Source organism: Podarcis pityusensis (assembly GCF_964106645.2).
Source record: "Podarcis pityusensis genome assembly, chromosome: 4".
NCBI classification, from domain to species: Eukaryota; Metazoa; Chordata; class Lepidosauria; order Squamata; family Lacertidae; genus Podarcis; species Podarcis pityusensis.
In genome coordinates this window covers 53140922-53163795 of record NC_138027.1, presented here as the reverse complement: position 1 = coordinate 53163795, position 22874 = coordinate 53140922, and the positions used below count along the sequence as shown (strand labels likewise).

Genomic DNA, 22874 nt, shown 5'->3' with positions numbered 1-22874 from the left:
CTCTCTTCCTCCAGCACTGCTGCAAGGAAGAAATTAGAAGCTTTTAATTTCATTTTTAATGAACCACAGGTGAGCAATGACATGTGGTCATGTGATATGTGGTTAGCCTTAACTATGGTTACTGAAACAAGGTCACTTGATCAGGAAGCTGCCTTATTTAAGTAAACCTCAGATAGGATTAACCACAGTTTAGGGTTTAGATGGAACACTGAACTTTGGTTACTTGAAAACAGAAGTGAAAGCTTCTGATCTCTGCCCTGCAGCCAGGAGTGTTTGAACTGAAGACCTGCTCATGTAACCACCACTTGATTCCTACCTATCATACTAATCAACATTAAAAACTGGTGTTCAAGGCGTACTATTTATCTTTAGCTAGACTGGGGGCGGGCGGGGAGAGAGAGAAGAGAGCCAGTGTTCAAAAATAAGCAATTTTCCATAGGTCTAGAAGGATAAGCTGAGCAACTGGTCGGAGTATTGTACTCTATGGGGGCTTACTTTGTTCCTGGTCCAGTTAGTACAGAATGCTGCAGCACAACTGACGAGAGCCGTTTGCAAATCAAGCTCTGAAGCACCTCCCTCTCTGTTAAGCATCAATGCAGTATTGCTTAAAGAAGGGTAGGAGGCACTTCAGAGATCGGCAAACTACTCTCTGAAATGCCTCACACCCTCCTTTAAAAGGCATTGGGGGGAGCTGTGAGGGAAGGAGGGGTTTGGGCCAAGCTATGAGGGGGAGTGAAGGTTCAGAGACATGTGAGGGTACAGAGGAGGAGGTGGGTGAGGTGTAAAGAGGGGGGGGTCTGCTTGGGCGTAAAGGGAGGAGAGGTTGGCCAGGTGTGTGAGGAAAGGCATTGGCAAAGGGGTTGCCTGCTAGGCTGAGTTGCTGAGCAGAATGAGCAAGGATGGCAGCCCCTTATTACTTATATGTTGATAATTTTTTTAGGTTAACTTGCTTCCTATGATCCAGCTTCTGAATTATTTTAAATGCTCATTTTATATTCTATGTAACTACTTAGAGGTTATAGATGATAAAGCAGTATTAATCCTCTTGTGTAAATTAATAAAATAAAAATCAAAGTTTAGTGTAATGTGCACAAGCAGAAATGAGATACAGAGCATCTTGAATTTGTGTGCTGCCTACTTTTCCTTCTCCTGCACAGCCAATGAGTAGCTCAAAAGATATCACTTCCACATTTAGTAAACCACAGCTTTACCTAGAACAGTGGTTAAGATTATCTGTGGTTAGTTTAAAACAAGCTAACTTCAGAAAACATAGTTTTAATTTTGTTTGTTTAAAACTAAGTATTACAGTGGTACCTCTGGTTGCAGACGGGATCCATTCTGGAGATCCAGTCGGATCCCGAGGTTTCCGCAAACCGGAAGGACCGCTTCTGCACATGCGGCGAAACCCCAAAAAAATACTTCCGGGTTTGCCACTTTCGCATCCTGAAGGATACACAACCAGAGGTGTGCGTATCCAGAGGTACCACTGTAATGTTAACCACAATGTGTTGCTCCAAATAGCACAATAAAAAGCAGTTAACCAAAAAGCAGAAGCAGAAGCTTGCAAACGTCTCCTCTTGGCTGTATGGTGGCAGGGAATCCAAAGCTCACGGTGCTTGCTTATGTATGATGCAATAAACTAAGGTTTAGCGGTGCACCAATATGATAAAAGGGGGACTTCATGGCACCAGAAGTATGTAACAAAAATTAAACATGTTATTTTCTGTATTAATAAAATTTGACAACTACTAGTTTTGACCTTCATGCATTATTGCATTATGCTCTATTTTGTTTCATCAACAGCAGAACAGACAGCGTTTAGTAACTAAATATTTTCAGTAACTGCATACTCACTTGTAACTGCTGCTGCAAATGTGTTATTTCTGCAATTCTTAGCTCTCTAGATTTGTTTGTGCTCTCAATTTCTTGTCTTTGAGTAGACAATCTGCATCGGATATCCTGAAGTTTGCCCTCCAGCTGATGTTTTTTATCATTCTTCAACAAGAAAATAAAGAATTGGTTTAATCAAAATTTAAATTAGAATGCAATATTTGCTGCAAATACTTCTAGGCTGGTCTGTAAGTCGAAGAAGAAAAACAATCATTATGGAAATGATGTATTTGTATGGTTGTTTCAAATCATTAGTTATATCCAAGGTGAAATACATTACTTTGAAAGATTCTGGCCAGTATTTCTCACTTACTAGAGCTTCTAATTCAAACTCCAATGTTTTTTTCTTAGCTTTCAGAACAACTATATCCTCTTGCTCTTTGTTCCTTTGATTCAGGAGCTCTTGCCGCCGATTGCGTTCCCACTCAAGTTGCCTTTGTCTTTCAAGTTCCCTTTTTGCAGCCTATAGAAGATTAAAATTATGTACACATAATTTGTAGACTTTTGTAATCTGTGCCACATTACAAGCCATTCAAATGCAAACTTTGCAATTTAGCAGATGTACCGCTTCCTGTCATCCCTTTATGTGTAACAAGACTGAATGGATTCTGGGCTTCTATACATTCTCTAAGTTCTCCCTTTCCCACCATGTACAAAGTATCATCTAAACCAGGAGATTCTGTGAGTACATAAACAAACACATTGCTATTCTGGAAACTGCATCAATAGAGAATGTCTGTGGAACGGACAGGTAAGAGAATTCCTGCATTCAAATGATAATATCCTGGTTCAAATGTTACTACTACCCTGGAGTAAAAGATTTACGTGGGCGGGGGAAGGGAGTTACAAAGCACTGGGGGGGGGGGTTAAGAGGCTCCTGAAACATTATTCCACTTCCAAGCAGTTTCATGTTATAGAGCAGGGGTTGTCAACCTGGTCCCTACCACCCACTAGTGGGCGTTTCAGGATTCTAGGTGGGCGGTAGGGGGTTCTACGGCACAAGCTGAATCCTCCTTCCATCGAGCACTGGTGGGCGGTAAGGAAATTTTACCATCAAGAAAATTGCATTAGTGGGTGGTAGATATAAAAAGGTTGACTACCCCTGTTATAGAGGGTTGTTGTATGTTACTAAGAATATTTCTCATATTAATTTCCATAACTGAAAGAAAAGGGAACTTGGGTCAAATAAAACACTAGTCAACTAGTTATGCTGACTGCTCTTTATTCTATTTAAATCAATACATTTAGTCCAAACAGTCTTTCAAAGCAGCTTACAAGCTAAACCACCACGATAAATATCACAAGATGACCTTCACAGATTGGAGAACTGGGCCCAAAACTAACAAAATTAATTTGAATAGGGACAAATGTAAGGTTCTACACTTAGGCAGGAAGAACCAGCTGCACAGATATAAGGCGGGGGACACCTAGCTTGCCAATTGTACATGTGAAAAGGATCTAGGGGACTTAGTAGATCACAAGCTTAGCATGAGTCAACAGTGTGATGCAACAGCAAAAAAGGTAATGCTATTCTAGGCTGCATCAACAGAAGTCTGGTGTCCCAATCAAGGAAAGCAATAGCCTGCTCTATTTTGCCTTGGTCAGACCACACCTGGAGCATTGTGTCCAGTTTTGGACGCCACAATTTAAGGAGGATATTGACAAGCTGGAATGTGTGCAGAGGGCAGCAACCAAGATGTTGAAGGGTCTGGAAACCAAGCCTTATGAGAAACGGTTAAAGGAGTTGGGTATGTTTAGCCTAGAGAAGAGGAGACTGAGAGGACACATGAGAGCCATCTTTAAATATCTAAATGGCTGTGACATGGAAGATGGAGCAAGCTTGTTTTCTCCTGCTCTGGAGGGCAGGACCCAAACCAATGGATTCAACTTACAAAGAATGAGATTCTGATTAAACATTAGGAAGAGCTTTCTGATGGTAAGAGCTATTTCAGTGTAACAGACTCCCCTTGGAAAGTGGTGGAAGCTTTTAGAGAGCCAGTGTGGTGTAGTGGTTAAGAGCGGTAGTCTCGTAATCTGGGGAACCGGGTTCGCGTCTTCACTCCTCCACATGCAGCTGCTGGGTGACCTTGGGCCAGTCACACTTCTTTGAAGTCTCTCAGCCCCACTCACCTCACAGAGTGTTTGTTGTGGGGGAGGAAGGGAAAGGAGAATGTTAGCCGCTTTGAGACTCCTTAAAGGGAGTGAAAGGCGGGATATCAAATCCAAACTCTACTTCTTCTTCCTCTTTTAAGCAAAGGCTGGATGACCGTCTGCCATGCATGCTTTAGTTGAGATTCCTGCATTGCAGGGGGCTGGACTAGATGAGATTCGAGGTCCCTCCAAACCCTATACTGTAGTACTATGATCCTAAACATGCCAGACACTACCAGAAGCCCAATAAACAAGCCTGGGAGGCCACTCATGGAAGCAAGCTCTACAGTGGAGAGAAAAATCACCTGTTTTAACTCTGAAGGAAGTGGTGGCAGAGAATTCAAAGCAGAGCCTCCTTGGATACTCATAAAATATGCAGGAGTATATACAGGAGAAGGCAGTCCTTAACGTAACGTGGAACCAAGCTGTGCAGGGCTTTAAAAAGGTCAAAATCTGGAGTTTCAGTTTTGTTCCAAAGCTAAGGAATAGCCAGTATTGTACAGTGTAGCTATCAAGGGAGCATACATGAATCTATGTAGATTTAATTCAACATAGTCTCAAAACTCACATGATCATTTATCAGATCCAACTGACGAAATGGGTAATTGAAGAAATGGGTAACCTACACCCTTCCTGAGAAAATGTTGCACTGACATTAGATCATTTCTAATTTTATTTAAAAAATGATTTCACTTTGTACACATTTTGAAGAAAGCATAATATTCCCCAATATACCTTTTAAAATTTGTTTTTAGACAAGTAGGTATTTCTTCTGAAATTGTCCATTTACCTCACGCCTTTCTATTTCTTTCCTCCTTTCCTCTTCTCTCTGGCGTTCCAACTCTCTCTGTTTTTCTAACTGTTTTTCTAATTCCAGTTGCCTTTTCCGTTCCTGCTCCTGCCGTTCACGCTCTTTCCTCTCCTGCTCTGCCCTTTCTAACTGGGCAAGGCGCTCTTGCTCTTTCCTTTGCTGCTCCAAAAGGGCTTGTCTCCGCTTTTCAAGCTCTAGATTGCCACGTTCAAAGTTCTCACGTTTCTTATCTTCAAACGTTACTTTAAGAAAAAGAATTACAGTAAGAAATCAGGGGTTTTTTTGGGGGGGGGTGAGATATATACATATATATATATATATACACACACACACACACATTCATATACACACACACACAAAATATTACAATACAATACAAAACAATACAAAACAAAATACAATACAATATAATATAATAATACTATAATATCCAACTGGAATTGACTTTAAAATATTAACAATTTGAGCAAACATCCTATTTTCATTCATTTCAGTATTCCTACAGATGGTTACACAAGAGAAAAATATTCTAAAATGTTTTGAAGTTAAATGGACTTGGAGTGTGATAGGAAAACTTCTCATTTGCTAAAAATTCACCTCCATGTTGATTACAATAATTTGTGGAAGATAACGGGTTTTGCTAGTCACAACTCTTAGGCACAGACATGCAGTTCCTCTCTGTATATTATACTGGTCATTGTAAAGGTGTAAAGCAGTTAAATAGGAACTAATTCCTATGAAACATATGAGGCTATCTTTAATTAAGACCTTCCAGGAATGACAGCACTTCACCTGTTGACTCCAGGTGGCATTCCCCACCCCACCCCGATTCCTAAATGTTTTAGTGTCTCCCCAAAAGATGGTCAAAGTGCGCTTATTTATAACAACACTCACCTGGCAATTTCTTTTCTAATTGCTGCTGTTCTTCTTCTAACACTGGTTCTTCTGGTAACCTTTGGTCTGTGGATACCGAGCTTGCAACAGATACACCACTGCCAGAGCGAACTCTTCTGTCAGGAAGAGATAGTAGGTTAAAATGTGTATATGAATAATGCTTCTGTTATTAATTCCATTACAATTTAGTTACCGAGTCAGAGTGCTGTGCAGGCTACTAACTTACTCATATAAAATTAAAATTCAGTACATTTTGGCATAAGTAAAACCTCAACAAGGCCTGCCTTCAAAGCCACCATCAGGCCAGTTTACATATACATTTGTTGATTCCTCACCAGTTAATTCATATATAAACCAATTCCGCTTACATTGTGGTGGGTTTGAGAGATAGTATTCTGTTTGTGATGGTGCATTTAATTTGCAAGCTACCACTGGGCAAGTGAATGTGCATGTGTGAATCAATCGTATGACCAATCACAGTCAATGTAAATACTACACTATAGGAGGCAATTTCTACTGTGGCCCTAGACACACAACTACTGCACACATCTGGTTTTTTAGTTTCTTTGCCTTTGATGCAAACAGGTCATCCAGTGAATTCATTATGAGATTGCATGTCAGTGTTTCATACTGCCACAGTATTTGTGATGCCATGACACACTACAATTTGCATTCATGATTAATGATTGGGACAATGCCATGAATATTTCAATCCAGGCTAAAGAAAAGCAGTCTTCAATACACACAGTCAATGTGTGCTGGCCTAATGAAATATTTAATTTAGCTAACTTAAAATGATACATTCACTCAAAAATAACAACTACTACCATTCTTCAGTACAATTTTGACAGAGAGAACAACCAACTTCAACATAAAGGAATATGGCTCGTTTTTTGCATAATGCACACAGGAGATTATAACATTAACCTTTTCTTAATGCATTTTTCAGAAATCAAGCAAAAACATAAATAATCTTCTAATTAATCACGGTTCAGGATCAAAATCAAAGCTATAATAATTTTACCTAAATGAAGGAGGAATATATTCCGGAGACAAGACAGGTGGCAATGGCTGTCCTGACATAGCCATATCAATTAAGTGCATAGCCAAAATAAACTCTTCTGCTGTAAGTTTTCCATCCTGGTCAATATCTGAAAGATTCCTATTGAAAAAAGATCCAATTACATGTTTGGAGTTTTTGCCCACTATCAACACCAAGAAAAAACACAATCTACAACACCTGTTCCTAGAAAAATACAGTATATTGAAAACTTTCTTAGGGTGGGATAAGCTCTGTTTCTGGAAAGCCCTGCCAAGTACAGACTAAACTGTCATATTAATAACAACAAGGAAGACAGCTGAAAAAAACTTAAGGATATGGAGAATTAAAGTAGCTCTGATGCTTAAAGCACAATTTTATGAAAAATATTTACCATATTGTAGCCAATTGAGCTTGTGGTAAGCTTGATTGCATAAGGATAGTTCTTGCTTGTGGACCTAAAGCATTGGAAACATAAGACCATGAATGTTCAAATTTTAGTATTTGATTTTCAAAACAGTCACTTATGTGATAAACCTTTAAGATCTTACAGTATCTATTTTCAACATAAACAGTAATACTGGGTCAATCTTTTAAATTGCAACAGAAATAAAGCCTTCCAATATCTACCTTTCTGAAAGCTATCAATCTAATTTTATGGGAAAGGTAGATGCGCCTAATTAATTAATGAGTGAACTTGTATATAGCATTTTACACTTTGAGTTGCCACAGAGTTTACTGTGGGGAAGCTGCACATTTGGTGGTCCTCATGAAGCAGCCCTAAGTCATAGCCAGTTACCACACCAACCCAACAATGTCCTCAACCCAACAATATTTACATAGTTATATACTCTGTTTCTTATTAATTTCAAATACTGTCCATAAACTACAAACATAAACACCCATAATACAATCTAAATAAACCAATACCGTGGTACCTTGAAAGTTGAACAGATTCCATTACGGAAGTCCGTTCGGTTTCCAAAACATTCAGAAACCAAGGTGCAGCTTCCGATTGGCTGCAGGAAGCTTCTGCAGCCAATCGGAAGCTGCGTCAGGCATTCGGGTTCCAAAGAACGTTTGCAAACTGGAACACTCACTTCCAGGTTTGCGGCATTCGGGGGCCAAAACATTCGACTCGCAAGGAATTCGGGGTCCAAGGTACAACTGTTCGACATTAAAATACAGTACCACAATAACAATACAAAGGCTAGAGAAGAAAGCAGTTATTTTCAAACTAACTAACTAAAAAGTAAAACACTGTAGAAGAGGAAGTGGAGGCAAACTTGGCCTCTTCGTAGGAATTCAGAGCGGGGCCTGAATCAAAATGCTGCCAAGAGTGAAGATGGCACATACACAAGATAAGCTGTTCTCTAGATAATCAGGACCCAAACGGCGTAGGGATTTGTGACAGAAGAGTGAATGTTTGACAGCAGGGCAGTGGGACAGAATGCTGGGTGGAGTTCAAGTGAGTAACAAGGAGAATGACAGTCAAAAAAGGACAGTTGAAAAGAATAGTGGCTGAAGATACAAAAAGAAAGAGGGAACGAGGTGAGAGAGATAATGAAAGCATATAATAGCACCATCATTAAAGAGATTTATGTTAGAACAGCATAACAGAACTCCGAGTATCCTGTAAAAATGATTACTTTTTCTGGATGTTATCTTCCTTAAATATTTGTTTTTGTTTTAATTATCTGTGTTCTGGCCTGGGTGGATTCTAGGGGACGTCTGCCTCCACCCATATATGTAGTAGCAACAGGTATGTCAAGGGAAGTCTGAACACAGCGAGCAGGTGAATGACCAACCTAGTGACTTCCTGGGGACAGGGCCATAGGGGTCGGCAACCTAAGGCCTACGGGCCACAAGCGGCCCACAGGGGTCATTTTACCAGCCCATGAGCTGCCCCCGAACTGAGCCGCCCGCTTGGTGAGTCTCTGCGCGCTGCGCTAAACCAGCGCAATGCAGCGTGGGGACTCACTTTCGTGGCGCCGGAAATCACGTCTGCGCAGACGCAGATGCTAGAAATTGCGCGGGCGCCCGCTCATGGGAGAGAAGCTGCACAAATACCAGCTTGCCTAAATCAACCTAGATAGCTGAGAGTAGGATTTATACGTGGAATTTGGCAGCTCTGACCCTACTGAGCTTGATACGTCTTGTATCAAGCGTCTGCTTATGTCTGAGCTGCTCATATATTTTCTGCTGTGTTTTTTAAAAGCCTGACTCATTGTATGCTAAAAAAATTACCTTATTTTTCGTCCTATAGGGCGCACCGGCCCATAGAACGCACCTCGTTTTTTGGGGGGGGGGGGAATGAATAAAAATAATTATTTCCCCCCCCCCCAGCCACGGCTGCAGCCCCAAGCCTTGCGCACACCGTCCCGAAGCACGGGGCGCCCCCCGGAGGGCTCCCCGTGCTTCGGGCGGCAGGCTGCCGCCCCAAGCCTCGCGCACCCGGCGGGACCTCCCGCCGGGCGCGCAAGGCTTGCGGACACCCGCCCGAAGCATGGGGAGCCCTCCGGAGGGCTCCCCGTGCTTCGGGTGGCAAGCTGCCACCCCAAGCCTCGCGCGCCTGGTGGGACCTCCTGCCGGGCGCGCAAGGCTTGCGGACACCCGCCCGAAGCCTCGCGCGCCTGGCGGGAGGTCCCGCCGGGCGCGCAAGGCTTGCGGATAGCTTCCTGAAGCCTGGAGAGCTAGAGGCATCAGTGCGCACCGACCCCTCTCACTCTCCAGGCTTCAGCGAAAGCCTGCATTCGCCCCATAGGACGCACACACATTTCCCCTTCATTTTTGGAGGAGAAAAAGTGCGTCCTATGGGGCGAAAAATACGGTACATATATTATACACATAAATAGTATCCATGATGTACTATTTCTGCACTTTGAAGAAGCACAAACTCAGGACAAAAAGGAGGAATGAGCTAAGATGAAGGCATGCCTGGCAAATCCTCACTGTGATCAACTCCCACCCGGAAACATATGTCCCCACTGTGAAAGGTCATGTGAATCCAGAATTGGCCTCCACAGTCACTTACGCACACATCGTTAAGACCATGTTCATGGAAGACAATCTTATTCAGCCATGAGTGATCTCCAAAGAAAGAAACTATATCTGTAGCATAATTTTTTAAGTATATTAATACATGCACATTTTTATACAGTTATATGCACAGGTGTATGTATATTTTTATGTGCTGGTTACTTTAGAAAACTTAGAGTGTATATGTATATAATATTATAATAACTCATAAGGTAAAAATTATTCATATTTTGAGTGTAATAGGAAGTGAGAAAGCTTGCTTCTAATTGAGATTAAGAAACAAAACAAAATTTAGAAAAAAATAATCTATGCAGATAAGCTCAACATCAAGATTTTCATAAAATGGAAGATTGGGGACTCTGAATCAGATCAAGGGCCCATCTGGTACAGTACCCTATATCCAGCAGTGGCCAACTAGATGCTGACTCACAGCAGAGCATAAAAGCCTTCCACGGCTGTTTGTTCCTCCAGCAACTGGTTGCCTCTGAATCTGGAAATTTCATCTCAGTATCATGGCCAAGAGACATTGATGGACCTGCCTCTTAACCCCTGCGCTACACAATCTCTAACACATTTAGCAGAGTCCACAAATTTTTAAAATTAAAAACGAAAGAATACCTGTTAAGTGTCCACTCATTGTTTTATCATGGCTATTGAAAAGCTGCCTATATTTCAGTCTTGATGATTGCGGAACAGCCCATTCTGCTGCTGGAGATGCACTGGAGTTATAAAACAGAGACAGTTATCCCATTATCATTCCATCACAATCAAACATGACAGAATCTGAAGAAGTATCTGAAGAAGTGTGCTTGCACACGAAAGCTCATACCAAGAACTAACTTAGTTGGTCTTTAAGGTGCTACTGGAAGGAATTTTTTTGTTTTGACTATGGCAGACCAACACGGCTACCTATCTGTAACTGAAACATGACAGAGCATCTGATTTATTTTAAACTATGAATACATCTCTGAAACCACTTATTAACAACCAATCCCCTTAAACTGAATGGGAACATTGTGTCTGAGTAGCTGCAGGACTGTCACCTGTAACAATGCTGCCAAAATGCGTTAAAAAGAAAAAGAAAACAGTCATACTTACCCAGGTACATCAAATGATTGTGCCTTTTGCAGTTTTGCATTTAACTGAGACCCTGCACCAGATCTACTGAAGGAAGAACTCTTTGGCAATGTGGCTGAAATAGCACAATTATGTTTTCAGGTCAGGGCAATTAAATATAAAGTACAGTCAACCAATTAATGATACATAATACATTTTGGTAAGTAAAGGACAAGCTGTTAACTTAAGGAATTGATTTTTAGGTTAGCATGCTGCCTTTTGTTTTAAAATAGGCACTAAGACAGCTTACAACAAAAGCAGTTTTTAAAAACAACAAAAAACTATACGCAAGAAAAGGCAAAAATAAAAAAGAGTCAAAAGATAAAATAATACTTAAGGAGAGAAAAAGAACACTAGAATGATACTGCAAGTAACACAGCTTACCAGGATGACCAAAAGCAGGTAGAGGTTGTATAACAGCTGGTGCTCCATTAGCAAGGGGGGGCACAGCTGCTGTAGGAACAGCAGATACTAAAGGTGGAGACATTCCCACTACTGGAATAGACGCCATGGGCACTGGAGCAACAGCCGTAAGAGGAGGCATACTGGGTAGGCCCCCAATACCTAGAAGAGAGAGATTTTCATAGTTACCATCATTTACAAGTTGAATGGCCTTGGGTTTGCCAACTACCTCTTTTGTGTCTTCTACCAACATGGCTACTAGGAAGAGGTTGGAAACTTTCACTTCCATTTTCAACTAGCTTCTGTTTATTAGTATGTTTGACAGTAACAATAACTTAACTTGGAGATATTGAAACAAGACAACTTCATAATCATTCAAAGTTAGGTCTAAACCATTGTTTGGGTTTGTATGCAAGAATGTAACTGCTTTTCATTGAAAACAAAGCAAGGTCTGCCAGTCTCTTTCTTGCTGTTGCACCAGGGGAGCAGAGTGGAGTGCAGGACTCAAGGTTCATGCATGCAATACCCAGCTTTCCTTGTCCTAAGCCCTGGAGTACACCAGGGAGCTAAGCGGACTCCATGAGCGCACTCAGTTCCATCAAATCAAATGCAATGCTATCAAAGCCACCTCAGAATCTCCTATAGAAATTGGGTTTACTCTGTATTAGACTGAAAATAAATACTCTTAAAAGATTAAAATGTGAAGATCTTAAAAGTGAGAATAAACTAATATGCTGGAAGAACTGCTTGCAGAGTGGTGGTTAAGTATGAAGTAAACTGAATTAGGCCAAAAAACTAGTTTATTGGTGTAAATATTGTACACTATAAGGAAAAAAGGCAGGAAACTAAAAAACAAAACAAAACCCAATTCCTTGGACTGCTGAATGCAATCAAAAAGCAAAATTAGTAGTGTTTCCTCTTCTAGTAAAGGTAAATGGCAAAGGGATCCCTGACCATTAGGTCCAGTCGCGGCCGACTCTGGGGTTGCGGTGCTCATCTCGCTTTATTGGCCGAGGGAGCCGGCGTACAGCTTCCGGGTCATGTGGCCAGCATGACTAAGCCGCTTCTGGTGAACCAGAGCAGCGCACGGAAACGCTGTTTACCTTCCCGCTGGAGTGGTACCTATTTATCTATTTGTACTTTTATGCGCTTTCAAACTGCTAGGTTGGCAGGAGCAGGGACCGAGCAACGGGAGCTCACCCCGTGGTGGGGATTCGAACCGCCAACCTTCTGATCGGCAAGTCCTAGGCTCTGTGATTTAACCCACAGCACCACCCGTGTCCCTTCCTCTTCTAGTATCTCTGATCAATGTTGCACTTGATATTACTATGACTTTTGCAATGACTTTTGAGAGTTGACTAGAGCATCAAGAAATGGGGGAGGGAGGGGAGAAAGGCAAGTAAGATACCACATAAACATAAATGAAGTCTGTCCTTACCAAATCCTGGTGCAGTAGAAATGGCAATGGGAGGTTGTATCATAATAGGAGGCAATGCAGAAGGAAGCTGATAACCTTGAAGTTTTAGTTTGATAAGTTTCATAGCGATAGAAAACTCCAGCTGGTCCATTCTCCCATCATTGTTCATATCTGCCAGAGCCCTACATACAAATAAAGGTAATTCATGACTTGCACACCCTTCCAAAAGATGTAAAATGTTTCCTTATGTCCACCATCAGCAGTCAGTAACACTGAGCAGTGGTGGACAAAAACATTATGTTGTGACGCAGGTATACATGCCCAAACATCAAAGAGGAAGGAGGGAGGGAAAATTCAGTATCAGATTATTTTCTTTTGATGTTAGTCTCAAGTTGTCCATAAAGTTATTATTCCTCATATTATTTAGGTGCAATGTTTTTACTTCATCTGCATTTCCTACCAATTCCATAAATTAATGCCCTGCAGAGAAAACAACTATTTAAGACTATGCAAACAGTACTATTGCCTAACAGAAAACACAAGTATAAAATAGTCAGCCCAACTAATAAAATCCAGCTTGAATGTTTAACATAGTAAACAACCTCAAGGAAGCCTGTTTTATCACCTTCTAGACTGAGAACTTCCTCAGTCAAAGGTGAACTAGATGTCAGTGACTCTAGAGTATTGTGGCTGCAAAAGGGGAGATGGAAATACAAAGTCCAGGAAATGATCTGATGTTAAAAATATTTAGTTTTTCCACAAATGAAGGTGGTATTAGATTTCACAGAAATTGTAAGATCATGGTTACAACAGGAATAGTGTAATACTGCCATTTAGTGATTTGTTTGTCTTCCCTCCCTCCAGTTTTCATATGTTTCAAGATGAAAGACTGACATCATTTTGACTTGAGTATAAGGACACTTCAAAGTCTGACCCTAAACCAGGCTTCCTCAACCTCTGCCCTCCAGATGTTTTGAGACTACAATTCCCATCATCCCTGACCACTGGTCCTGCTAGCTAGGGATCATGGGGGTTGCAGGCCAAAAACATATGGAGGGCCGAAGTTGAGGAAGCCTGCCCTAAACCTAGAGTGCTATTAAGATACACATCATGTTTGTATTTAATATAATGCTACTCAACCTTTTTCCTTTTCAAAAACAACATGCTTACTCTAGGGGAGGAGCCAAAGCATAATGCTTTGAATGCAAAAGTTCCCAGGTTCAAAAGCCCTGCCCTCCTCAGCTAAAAACAGTGCAATAAACTGTTAAAAGCAACTGTATAATCAGCAAGGAAACAAATCAATTACATAGTTGTAGGTGAATCTCACACAGACACCACAAAATGCAGCAAAACACAGACTTTCAGAGAAAATACCTTAGACAGAAAAACAGAACCTTGAAGAAAGAAAGAACCTTGAAGGCGGGGACACTGAGAGGAAAATGTAACCAAAATCCTCAACACAGAATCACTTGTACACCCAGTGACAAAGCTCACAACTCTGAACCAAAACAAAGATCGCACACTGAACCAGAACAAAAGACCAGAAGAGCATCAGCGAAAACAGGTCTGCTTCAAGTGAGGCAGGAAAAACGAACTGTCACGCCAAGGGAGGGGATGACTCAGAGATTCCCTTGAAGTGATGACATTATTTCCCACTTAAGTGACTGAAGGATTACAAACCACTTTGTGGTGTCCTAGTGTCCACTTGAGAATAATACTGAACAAAATGGACCAATGCTTTGACTCAGCTTCATGTGCAGATTTACTTAGCAGTAAGTTCCGCTGAGTTTAATCAGTTTTACTGGAGTGTTGTATTTTCCATTGTTGTGTCTCAAAACGCTTTCCCTTCCTTGGTTTCATTATCTACCCCAGAGCCTAATTTTCTAGATCTCTACTTAATATTTAAGATGTACTTCTATCACCATTTTACAACTACACACAGGTCCTGCTATCGGAGCACTTGTTATCCAAAATGACCACGTCCTTACTTCTTTCTGTTTGCAGGTTGGCAGCAGCCATTTTGGGCAGAAACCATGGAGAAAGGGAAGGGAGAGATGTGACAAATCAGAGCTAGTTTGCTGCAGCAGTTTGGGGTGGAAACCAGGGAGGGAGGGAGATTGGACAAATCATGGATTAGAAATTTTCCATAGGATAATTGGCATGTATTTGGAATTTATTTGTATTTGTATAAATTGTACAACTGGGGTAATATTGGGGTAATATTAGAAAACTAATAAAAATTTATTTGGCAAAAAAGAAAAGAAAAAAGAAATGTTTCCATAGGAAATGATTGAAATCATCAGCTAATTATGTGAACACTCATCTAACAATCAATTTCCTGGGGACATGTTATGTTTGGATAGTAAGACCTGTGTGTAATTGAGTTATAATGTAAATGGTCATCCATCAATGCAAATAGTGCTCAGAAATCTACTTGGAAACCCCTAACTGAGGGGTTAACTGAGGGGTTAACCCCTAACTGTCTCCAAGGACAGACAGGGATGTCAAAGAGACACCAAGTTAAAACAAGACACAATACAGACCAAGTGATACCCACTACTTACTGATGGTGAAGAGGTTGGGTGAAGAAAAGGCCAATACACATAATGGGTTGAGCTGTGTCTCTGGAATGTAATGAGTGAATGGGCTCAGAGGAATGCCCTAATTTCTGGCTATGCTTCTTCATGCTACTATCAGCTTTTTTTGCTCCTTCCCAGGTAACATTTTCACAAGGATAGATCATAGCCATAGTCTAGAGAAATGGTCACGGAAACCTCAGCAATCTATGGCAATAAATCCAGTAACGTATTTATTACTTTATGAACTCTGCTCTGGTGAAGTCTTGTATCTACCATTTTCAATGTTTGAAATGTAGCACATTGAGCGATGTGTCTCATTTCAAACTGCAAGTGCCATAAATTACCACCTTGTTTACTATGATGAAATAAAACCTTTGCTTTCATTTGAAGTGTATGTTAACAATTCATTAGCTACTCAGGAAAGTATAACCTGCTTGGTCTCAAACAGCACTACTGAAAGTACGTGGAACTTTTGTTAATTATGCTCACCAGAGGGAAGGATACACCCAACAAGTGGTTTTCAGGGAGTACAATTATCCTAGTAAAGCAAAAATCCAGTAATCCAGATTATACCTACTTAAATGCAGTTACTGTCTTCAGAACCGTTACAGTTTGATTTGAAAGCCTACATAAGAAACTTCTTAATGGATTATTGGCTTGCCAACTACAAATACTGTAAGAGGCCAGTAAAAGAAGGATTCAAGTAATAGATGCTATACTGTTTGTTAGTTCTACACATTTTACAAGAATTTAAGAATGTCAACATACATTCTACAAGTCTGTACAAATGTAAAAAATTTTTTTATTTCATCTTAAAGCACAACCACCTTTCACATCACCATGGCTGTCAAATTTGTTTGCAGTATCTTTGATTTAAAACAAAGAGACTTTTGTGACATAGCAGTCCTTAGCAAATAAGTTATGTGCCAAGACAGAACTTTATTAAGGCTTTAACAGATATGCATATTTAAAAGGCAATTACACAGAAATCCTAAATTCAGTAAATAAAGGTAGTTTGCAGGTCAGAGCTTATGCTTTAGGTGACTTGTTGCTCTTCCCTAGACAATAAAAAAACTTGCATGTATAGAATTTCTTTCGGCTTCTAATTTTAGAATCATGCTTCTACTTATTCAGCAAGTATTTCAGGTGGTTAATTTAAGGCTGCCTACACAAAGATATCAGAATGCAGTTTCTCAACTGCTGTATTCATGTTTACCACTTATTTCATTTCTTCATTTCTATTAGTTCTTTGGACTGTTAAAAAAAATGGTTTCACAAAGGCCTCAATGAGAGCCATTTTGACAAAAGTCCTTGTCTTGAAAAGTGCACTTTGAATAAAATAGATTAAATGTAACTGTAGAAAGTTAATATATTGCTTGTGCAATTTTTATCTGAAATGAACTCCTGAAATTTACACTTACCATATCTGTGCTAAAACTGGTTGAGGTAACCCAGACTGGAAAAAAAAGTTTCTGGCTTGATCACCTGTCAGAAAGGAGGAAGTATTTCAAATGGAATGTCTTAAGAATGATAAGAGAACCAATGTACAATAAATAAAATTTCTAGCTTGCGCTTTTAGGGTGTTCAGTATATTGCCAGTTATCCTTACACCAGGGATGGGGAACTTGTAGCCCTGTTTGTCGCTTGATTGACTCCAATCATCCTTGACCCAGGGATATCCTGGCTGGGGCTAATAGAAGCCCCTGCCTTTTACCAAGCATGTATGGTAGATCAGTACAGTGGTGCCCCGCAAGACGAATGCCTCGCAAGACGGAAAACCCGCTAGACGAAAGGGTTTTCTGTTTTTCAATGCGCTTCGCAGGACGAATTTCCCTATGGGCTTGCTTCGCAAGACGAAAATGTCTTGCGAGTCTTGAGATTTTTTTTCGCTTTCCCCCCCTTTTTCTAAGCCGCTAAGCCTTTAATAGCCTTTTAGCAGCTAAGCCGCTAAGCCGCTAAGCCTTTAATAGCCGCTAAACCGCTAATAGCGCTAATCCGCTAATAGGGTTGCTTCGCAAGACGAAAAAACCGCTAGACGAAGACACTCGCGGAACGGATTAATTTCGTCTTGCGAGGCACCACTGTATTATATAAACTGGAGACAGGGGAGATTACGCCATTGAGCAATCTGCTCCCTTTTGCCTTGAAGGAGCCTCTACCTTCAGAAAGAACCCTATGTCAACTTCAGTCTGGCCGCACCCATCAGTCAGAGAAAGAGCAGCTGTATGGTGCCTGCTTACCTCCTCTGTGCCAGAAAGAAAACTTGGTTCCAACTACCAATTGCCCTGGGATTGCAGGACTGAAGGGAAGAACTCTCTGGCCTCAGCCTTAACCAGAGGAACAATGGCTGGATTATCAGCAGCACCTCTGCTGTCCAAGCAAAACCAACAGCAAGGGAAGAACACTGTGGCTCAACTGGATGTAGTTGTCTGATTATAGCTCTTTATTCCTTGCAATGTCAAACCAATATTCTTTTACCTCTACTTCCCTTCCCTTGCATGCTTTGTGTTTTTAGTTTGTAAGGTTGAGGGACAGGCCTATATCTCATCTTTATTTATGTGAACTCCTCTGGGATACAAAAATTATAAACAAATAAAGAGGGTGTGATTTGAACTGGGCACTTCCAAGTCCACAAGTAAGCCCCTTAGCTACAATGCCACACTAGTTTTTAAAAAAATCCACATTACAGCCACCAAAGACTACGTTTTATTAGATGAATACTGAGATACTGTATTGAAATGTGTTAAAGGGGACGTGAACAAATTCTGAACTGCACATTACTACAAACTGAAACATCCTCACTTTAGTTACCAGGAAATTCACATTGCATTAACATCAGCTTAGATAAAAGGGAAACATATGGTTCCTGCTGTCTCTCCATTGCAGCAACTCTTCCTTTATTAGAATTATGTGCCTTGTGAAAGTGAGAAAGCAAACACTTTCTCCACAGAAACTGCTCTTAAAACATATGAATAACGATTTCTCATAAAACTTGGATATGCATTAATGTTCTTTTCATTCAAAAATGTGTGGCTAGAAGACACAGCAACACAGAAATGAGGCAAAACTGCCAACTTGTTACATTTTGGGGGATAATATTTAACCAGCTATGGTCACTCTAAGTCTGATCAAAACCTCCATTCCTTCTAGTAAAAGGCAATCAAAATGATCAAGGGGACTTGAGCGACTTCCCTATAAGGAAAGATTAAAACACTTGGGGTTATTTAGCTTAGTGGGGAAAATGTGAGTAAAGAGGAAATATAGTAAAGGTGTATAAAATTATGAATGCATACAAGAAAGGAGATTCAGACTAAACATAAAGAAAAACTCCCTGATGGTTAAGAACTGTTCAACACAGTTCTTAACACGACACAGTTCTTAACTCAACACGACACAGACTTCCTCGGATAGTGGTAGACTCTTTCACTAGGAGTTTTTAAGCAGAAATTGGATGGCCATTTGTCATGGATGCTTTAATTGAGATTCCTGAATTGCAGAGGGTTGGACTAGTTGACCCTCAAGCACAACATGAAGACAACATTATTCCTCTTTGGTTTATCCCTGTATATAGAATTAAGAGGTATACTACCTCTGAACATTTTACTACTGTGACTAGTAAGCGGCACTTGTATTGAAGAAGCTGGGGTGCAGCAAATAGAAGAAACATTGGCTGATAGGGCCAAAGGAAGTTGTAGTGGATCTTGCAGAACCAAATGTTTGGAGGCACCAACCATCATTTTTATATTAGCAAACTGCCTCACTTTCATACTACATCTGCTCCTCCTTTCTGCCGCTTATGGAGAACCATGCAAGAGGCAAATCTGACAGACAAGAATCAAACACATTTCCCCCCATGCACAAGAGAGTCTGCTTCTCTTTTATTGAGTAATATTATAATTAATAATAATAATAATAATAATAATAATTATTTATACCCCGCCCATCTGGCTGGGCCTCCCCAGCCACTCTGGGCGGCTTCCATAGAAACCAAAAATACAGTAAAATATCACACGTTAAAAACTTCCCTGAACAGGGCTGCCTTAAGATGTCTTCTGAATGTCAGGTAGTTGTTTATCGCTTTGACATCTGCTGGAAGGGCGTTCCACAGGGCGGGCGCCACTACCGAGAAGGCCCTCTGCCTGGTTCCCTGTAGCTTTGCTTCTCGCAATGAGGGAACCGCCAGAAGGCCCTCGGCGTTGGACCTCAGCTTCCGGGCATAACGATGGGGGTGGAGACGCTCCTTCAGGTATACTGGACCGAGGCCGTTTAGGGCTTTAAAGGTCAGCACCAACACTTTGAATTGTGCTCGGAAACGTATTTATTCTAGAACTTAAGATTCCAGTATGAAAAATAGGAGACAATCTATGAGCTAACTATACATATGATCAGAATCACAGAAATCACACAGCAATGAGTTTTGTATTTTTCCTAACTTCATTTTGGCAATGCATTTACAAACATTTCACTTCAACCATATATTTTTAAAGGACTGTTACTTCCTTTGCTTCTTCTTGCAGTCTTAGAAAACAGGTAGCATTGCTAAGTTGCCTCTTGGATGCTTGATCTGGGGCAGCCGAAGGAAAACCTTAAATTGCATGATGGTGGGTATTTTCACAATGGAAATTACACATGACAGCTATGGCATTACCAGTGATAAATCCAGATATTGGTTTCAAACTGTGGAACTGTTGATCATGTTTAGCTCTCTCTTCCACAGTTACAGCCCAGATGTCCAGGTTGCCTAATTCACAAGCAAGAGATTGAGATATTGTCAGGAAAAATAGGCTTTACAAATAATGACAGCATCAGCTATTTTCTCAATGTGCTATGAAGAATCTAAACACTGCTAGACTTGCAAAAAAAAGCTCTCTACCACCGTGGCTGAAACAACTCCCATTGCCTCATGGGATGCTGAAGGAAGGAAAGCTCAGCAACTGTTATAGAGGAGACCAATAAGCATATATCCTTGCTGTGCATACAGCAAGCTGGTAACACAGGCTGCTAGCAACACAGCTACAGCTTGCTGCTGAAGATCTAGAATCTATGAATACAGTTGCCAGAACCCATTGGCAACCATAAATATCATTCTGGTGATCAAAACAGTAAAAAGATTCTTGTATTACAAGAAGATAGTGGTTTAGTCTTTTAAAATGGCATCAGGATGTATCTTATGCTAAGATGCAGCATCACTGAATGGGTTGGTGGGAAGAAGTTGTTACAATGCACACATCCTCTACCCTTTAACATCCCTCTAGTCAGCAGCAGGTACAAAACAAATAGACATTTACTGTAGCCTCTGTTGAACAAGAAGCAAAAAGCCTGATCTCCATCTAACTATTGGAAAAAGTAACTGGCTACCAAGGCCAGTCAAAATGTGTGAATCTCCAGCAAAGGTGGAAGAGTTGGATCAGCAGGTGGGCCCCAACTAATTTAAGGCATAAACCCCCATCTAAATTGTATGACACAATCTTATCAGACCCCTGGGCACAGGTTATATTTGAGCAACAACCTCTTGCTGCCTTTACCTTCAGCCATCCCCTGCATCAGCCTCCCCCACTTTCAACAACCACCCAAGAACACTCAACACATATAAGCAGTAGGGTGCTTTTTTCAACAACTGTAACTACACACTAAGTTTATTAGTGTGTTCACGCACAACTATCTTTTCCTCATGAAGCTGGAAAGCAAGCATGAACAAGAAGCATGGGGGGGGGGGGAATCCTAATACTTACCAGCAAAAGGTGTTGGAAACTGAGCCATGGTTCAATCACCTTTAACTTGCTAATAGATGCCTGGGGAGTAAAGAGGGGCATATTAAGACAAGCAGGTATACAAAAACAACTCCTTACTTCAGAGGTATTTGCTTACTATCATATAATTTACTGATATACAGAAAAAGAGAACTTTATAAATGCAGTAGTCATGTAAATATCATCAAGACAAAAACGGTTTCCAAATGCTATGAAATATGAACTTTTGATCCCATCCTTCCTGCCAGAGAAGCCCAGGGCAGCAAGCATAAAATGTTAAAGAAATACAATATTCATCTTTCCTCCTGCTCCCAGTTACAACATTGCTCCTTATTTCAGAACCTAGTTGTTCCTGGGCATCAAATACCCAGCCATCTGCACTTAGCTGCATCCTTAGAATGGCCTTTTATTTTTACCCTATTATTACCCTGCCTCTGTCCTCCACTGGCCCCTCTGCCAGTTACCAGTTCAGAAACCTCACTCATTACCTCTGCCTACAGCTCTGGAGAATTTCCCTTTCTGTGTGTATTATAATCAATATAGACCCCTGTCCATATACTGAAGATTGAATTTGGATCACCAAGTTTTAGAGTATCACATTATTAAGACAGAGAAACAGCAAATACAGTGAAAGCAGTGCTTTCAAATATTTTATCCATAGCCTGGGGAAAAATGAGATACAAGTTTTCCTTACTATGATAATCAGCAATTATGCTCTACAATATGTGCATGCCTGCTATGACTACAATAATTTTGCAGTCACTTTCTAAAATACTAAATATCTTTTAGCCATATTTCACTGTTTCCCAGAAAACGAAGAGCTATTGGAATTATATGTGATATTTAGCAATTACAACATGAAGAATGCTAATAGCTCTTCGTTTTCCTTAAAATCTTATAACCACCCAAATAACACTAAGAATATGTACATCCCATATCTATCCAGAGGCAACCCATTTGAGAAAGACATCACCCTTGAGTAAAATAAAGTATGTGGGTTGCATTCAATGTTAGTTCTACTGGGAACAGGCTCGTTGAAAATAATGGACATGACTAACTGAGGTCCATTAATTTTAATGCAGCTGCTCTGAGAATAACTTTAATGAAATACATAGGGTTGTATTCAACCAAGTCTCAAGTGGTTTGAGGGAACTGGTGAATCACTTTGGACAAAAGGCTAGGTAACCTCCTAACACACACAATAGAAAGCTTTGGAAAACACATGACTCAAAAATGTAAACCTAACAGCCATTTATTATGTTAACACTCAAGATTCACTGTTCTACAGCAGCCAAAATCTGTTGTAATACAAGGATAGGGAACCTACTGCCCTCCTAATATTGTCAGACTTTAACTACCATAAGCTAAGTAAGCATAACTAATGGGCGCGGATGATGGGTACAACAGCCCAACAACATCTGGAGGACCACAGATTCCATAGCCCTGCTCATAAAAGTTGTCACCTATGGTTTGAAAGCATAAAATCTTTCTTAAACTTTCAGACTGGAAGGAATATGAAGAGGAGGAGGAGTAATACTACTACTACTACTACTACTACTACTACTACAACTACTACTAATTTATTTCTTGTACTCCACCCATTTGATTCCTTGTCCCAGCCACTCTGGGCAGTTTCCAGTCCTGCCTCTGCTCCTTACCTTGCACAACAGCAGAACATGGGAAAGGATCTGCCCAGGTTTCATTGTCAGCAGAGTCTGTTGACTCCAAGTAAGGAAGCCCTTCAAACTCTCACCAACATAAAATGCTTAAGTACCATACTCCAAGA

General features: G+C 40.6%; 1 protein-coding gene across 4 annotated transcripts in view; it reads right to left on the bottom strand.

Annotated features, from left to right (window-relative positions):
• Window positions 1-22874, bottom strand: part of ITSN1 (intersectin 1) — a 93026-nt gene that overhangs the window by 53335 nt on the left and 16817 nt on the right. For 3 of the 4 annotated variants that reach the window (XM_081004412.1, XM_081004415.1, XM_081004413.1), the window contains exons 2-14: window positions 21071-21130; window positions 19987-20079; window positions 16760-16823; window positions 12781-12941; window positions 11325-11504; window positions 10923-11016; window positions 10443-10543; window positions 7180-7243; window positions 6771-6908; window positions 5747-5862; window positions 4832-5094; window positions 2204-2353; window positions 1855-1995 (exon numbers count right to left, since the gene is read on the bottom strand). In XM_081004412.1, the coding sequence (XP_080860538.1) occupies window positions 1855-1995; window positions 2204-2353; window positions 4832-5094; window positions 5747-5862; window positions 6771-6908; window positions 7180-7243; window positions 10443-10543; window positions 10923-11016; window positions 11325-11504; window positions 12781-12941; window positions 16760-16823; window positions 19987-20079; window positions 21071-21098 (1593 nt within the window). In that variant the 5' untranslated portion in view covers window positions 21099-21130. The remainder of the gene's footprint in view (window positions 1-1854; window positions 1996-2203; window positions 2354-4831; window positions 5095-5746; window positions 5863-6770; window positions 6909-7179; window positions 7244-10442; window positions 10544-10922; window positions 11017-11324; window positions 11505-12780; window positions 12942-16759; window positions 16824-19986; window positions 20080-21070; window positions 21131-22874) is intronic. The other variant, XM_081004414.1, reaches the window with a different exon arrangement.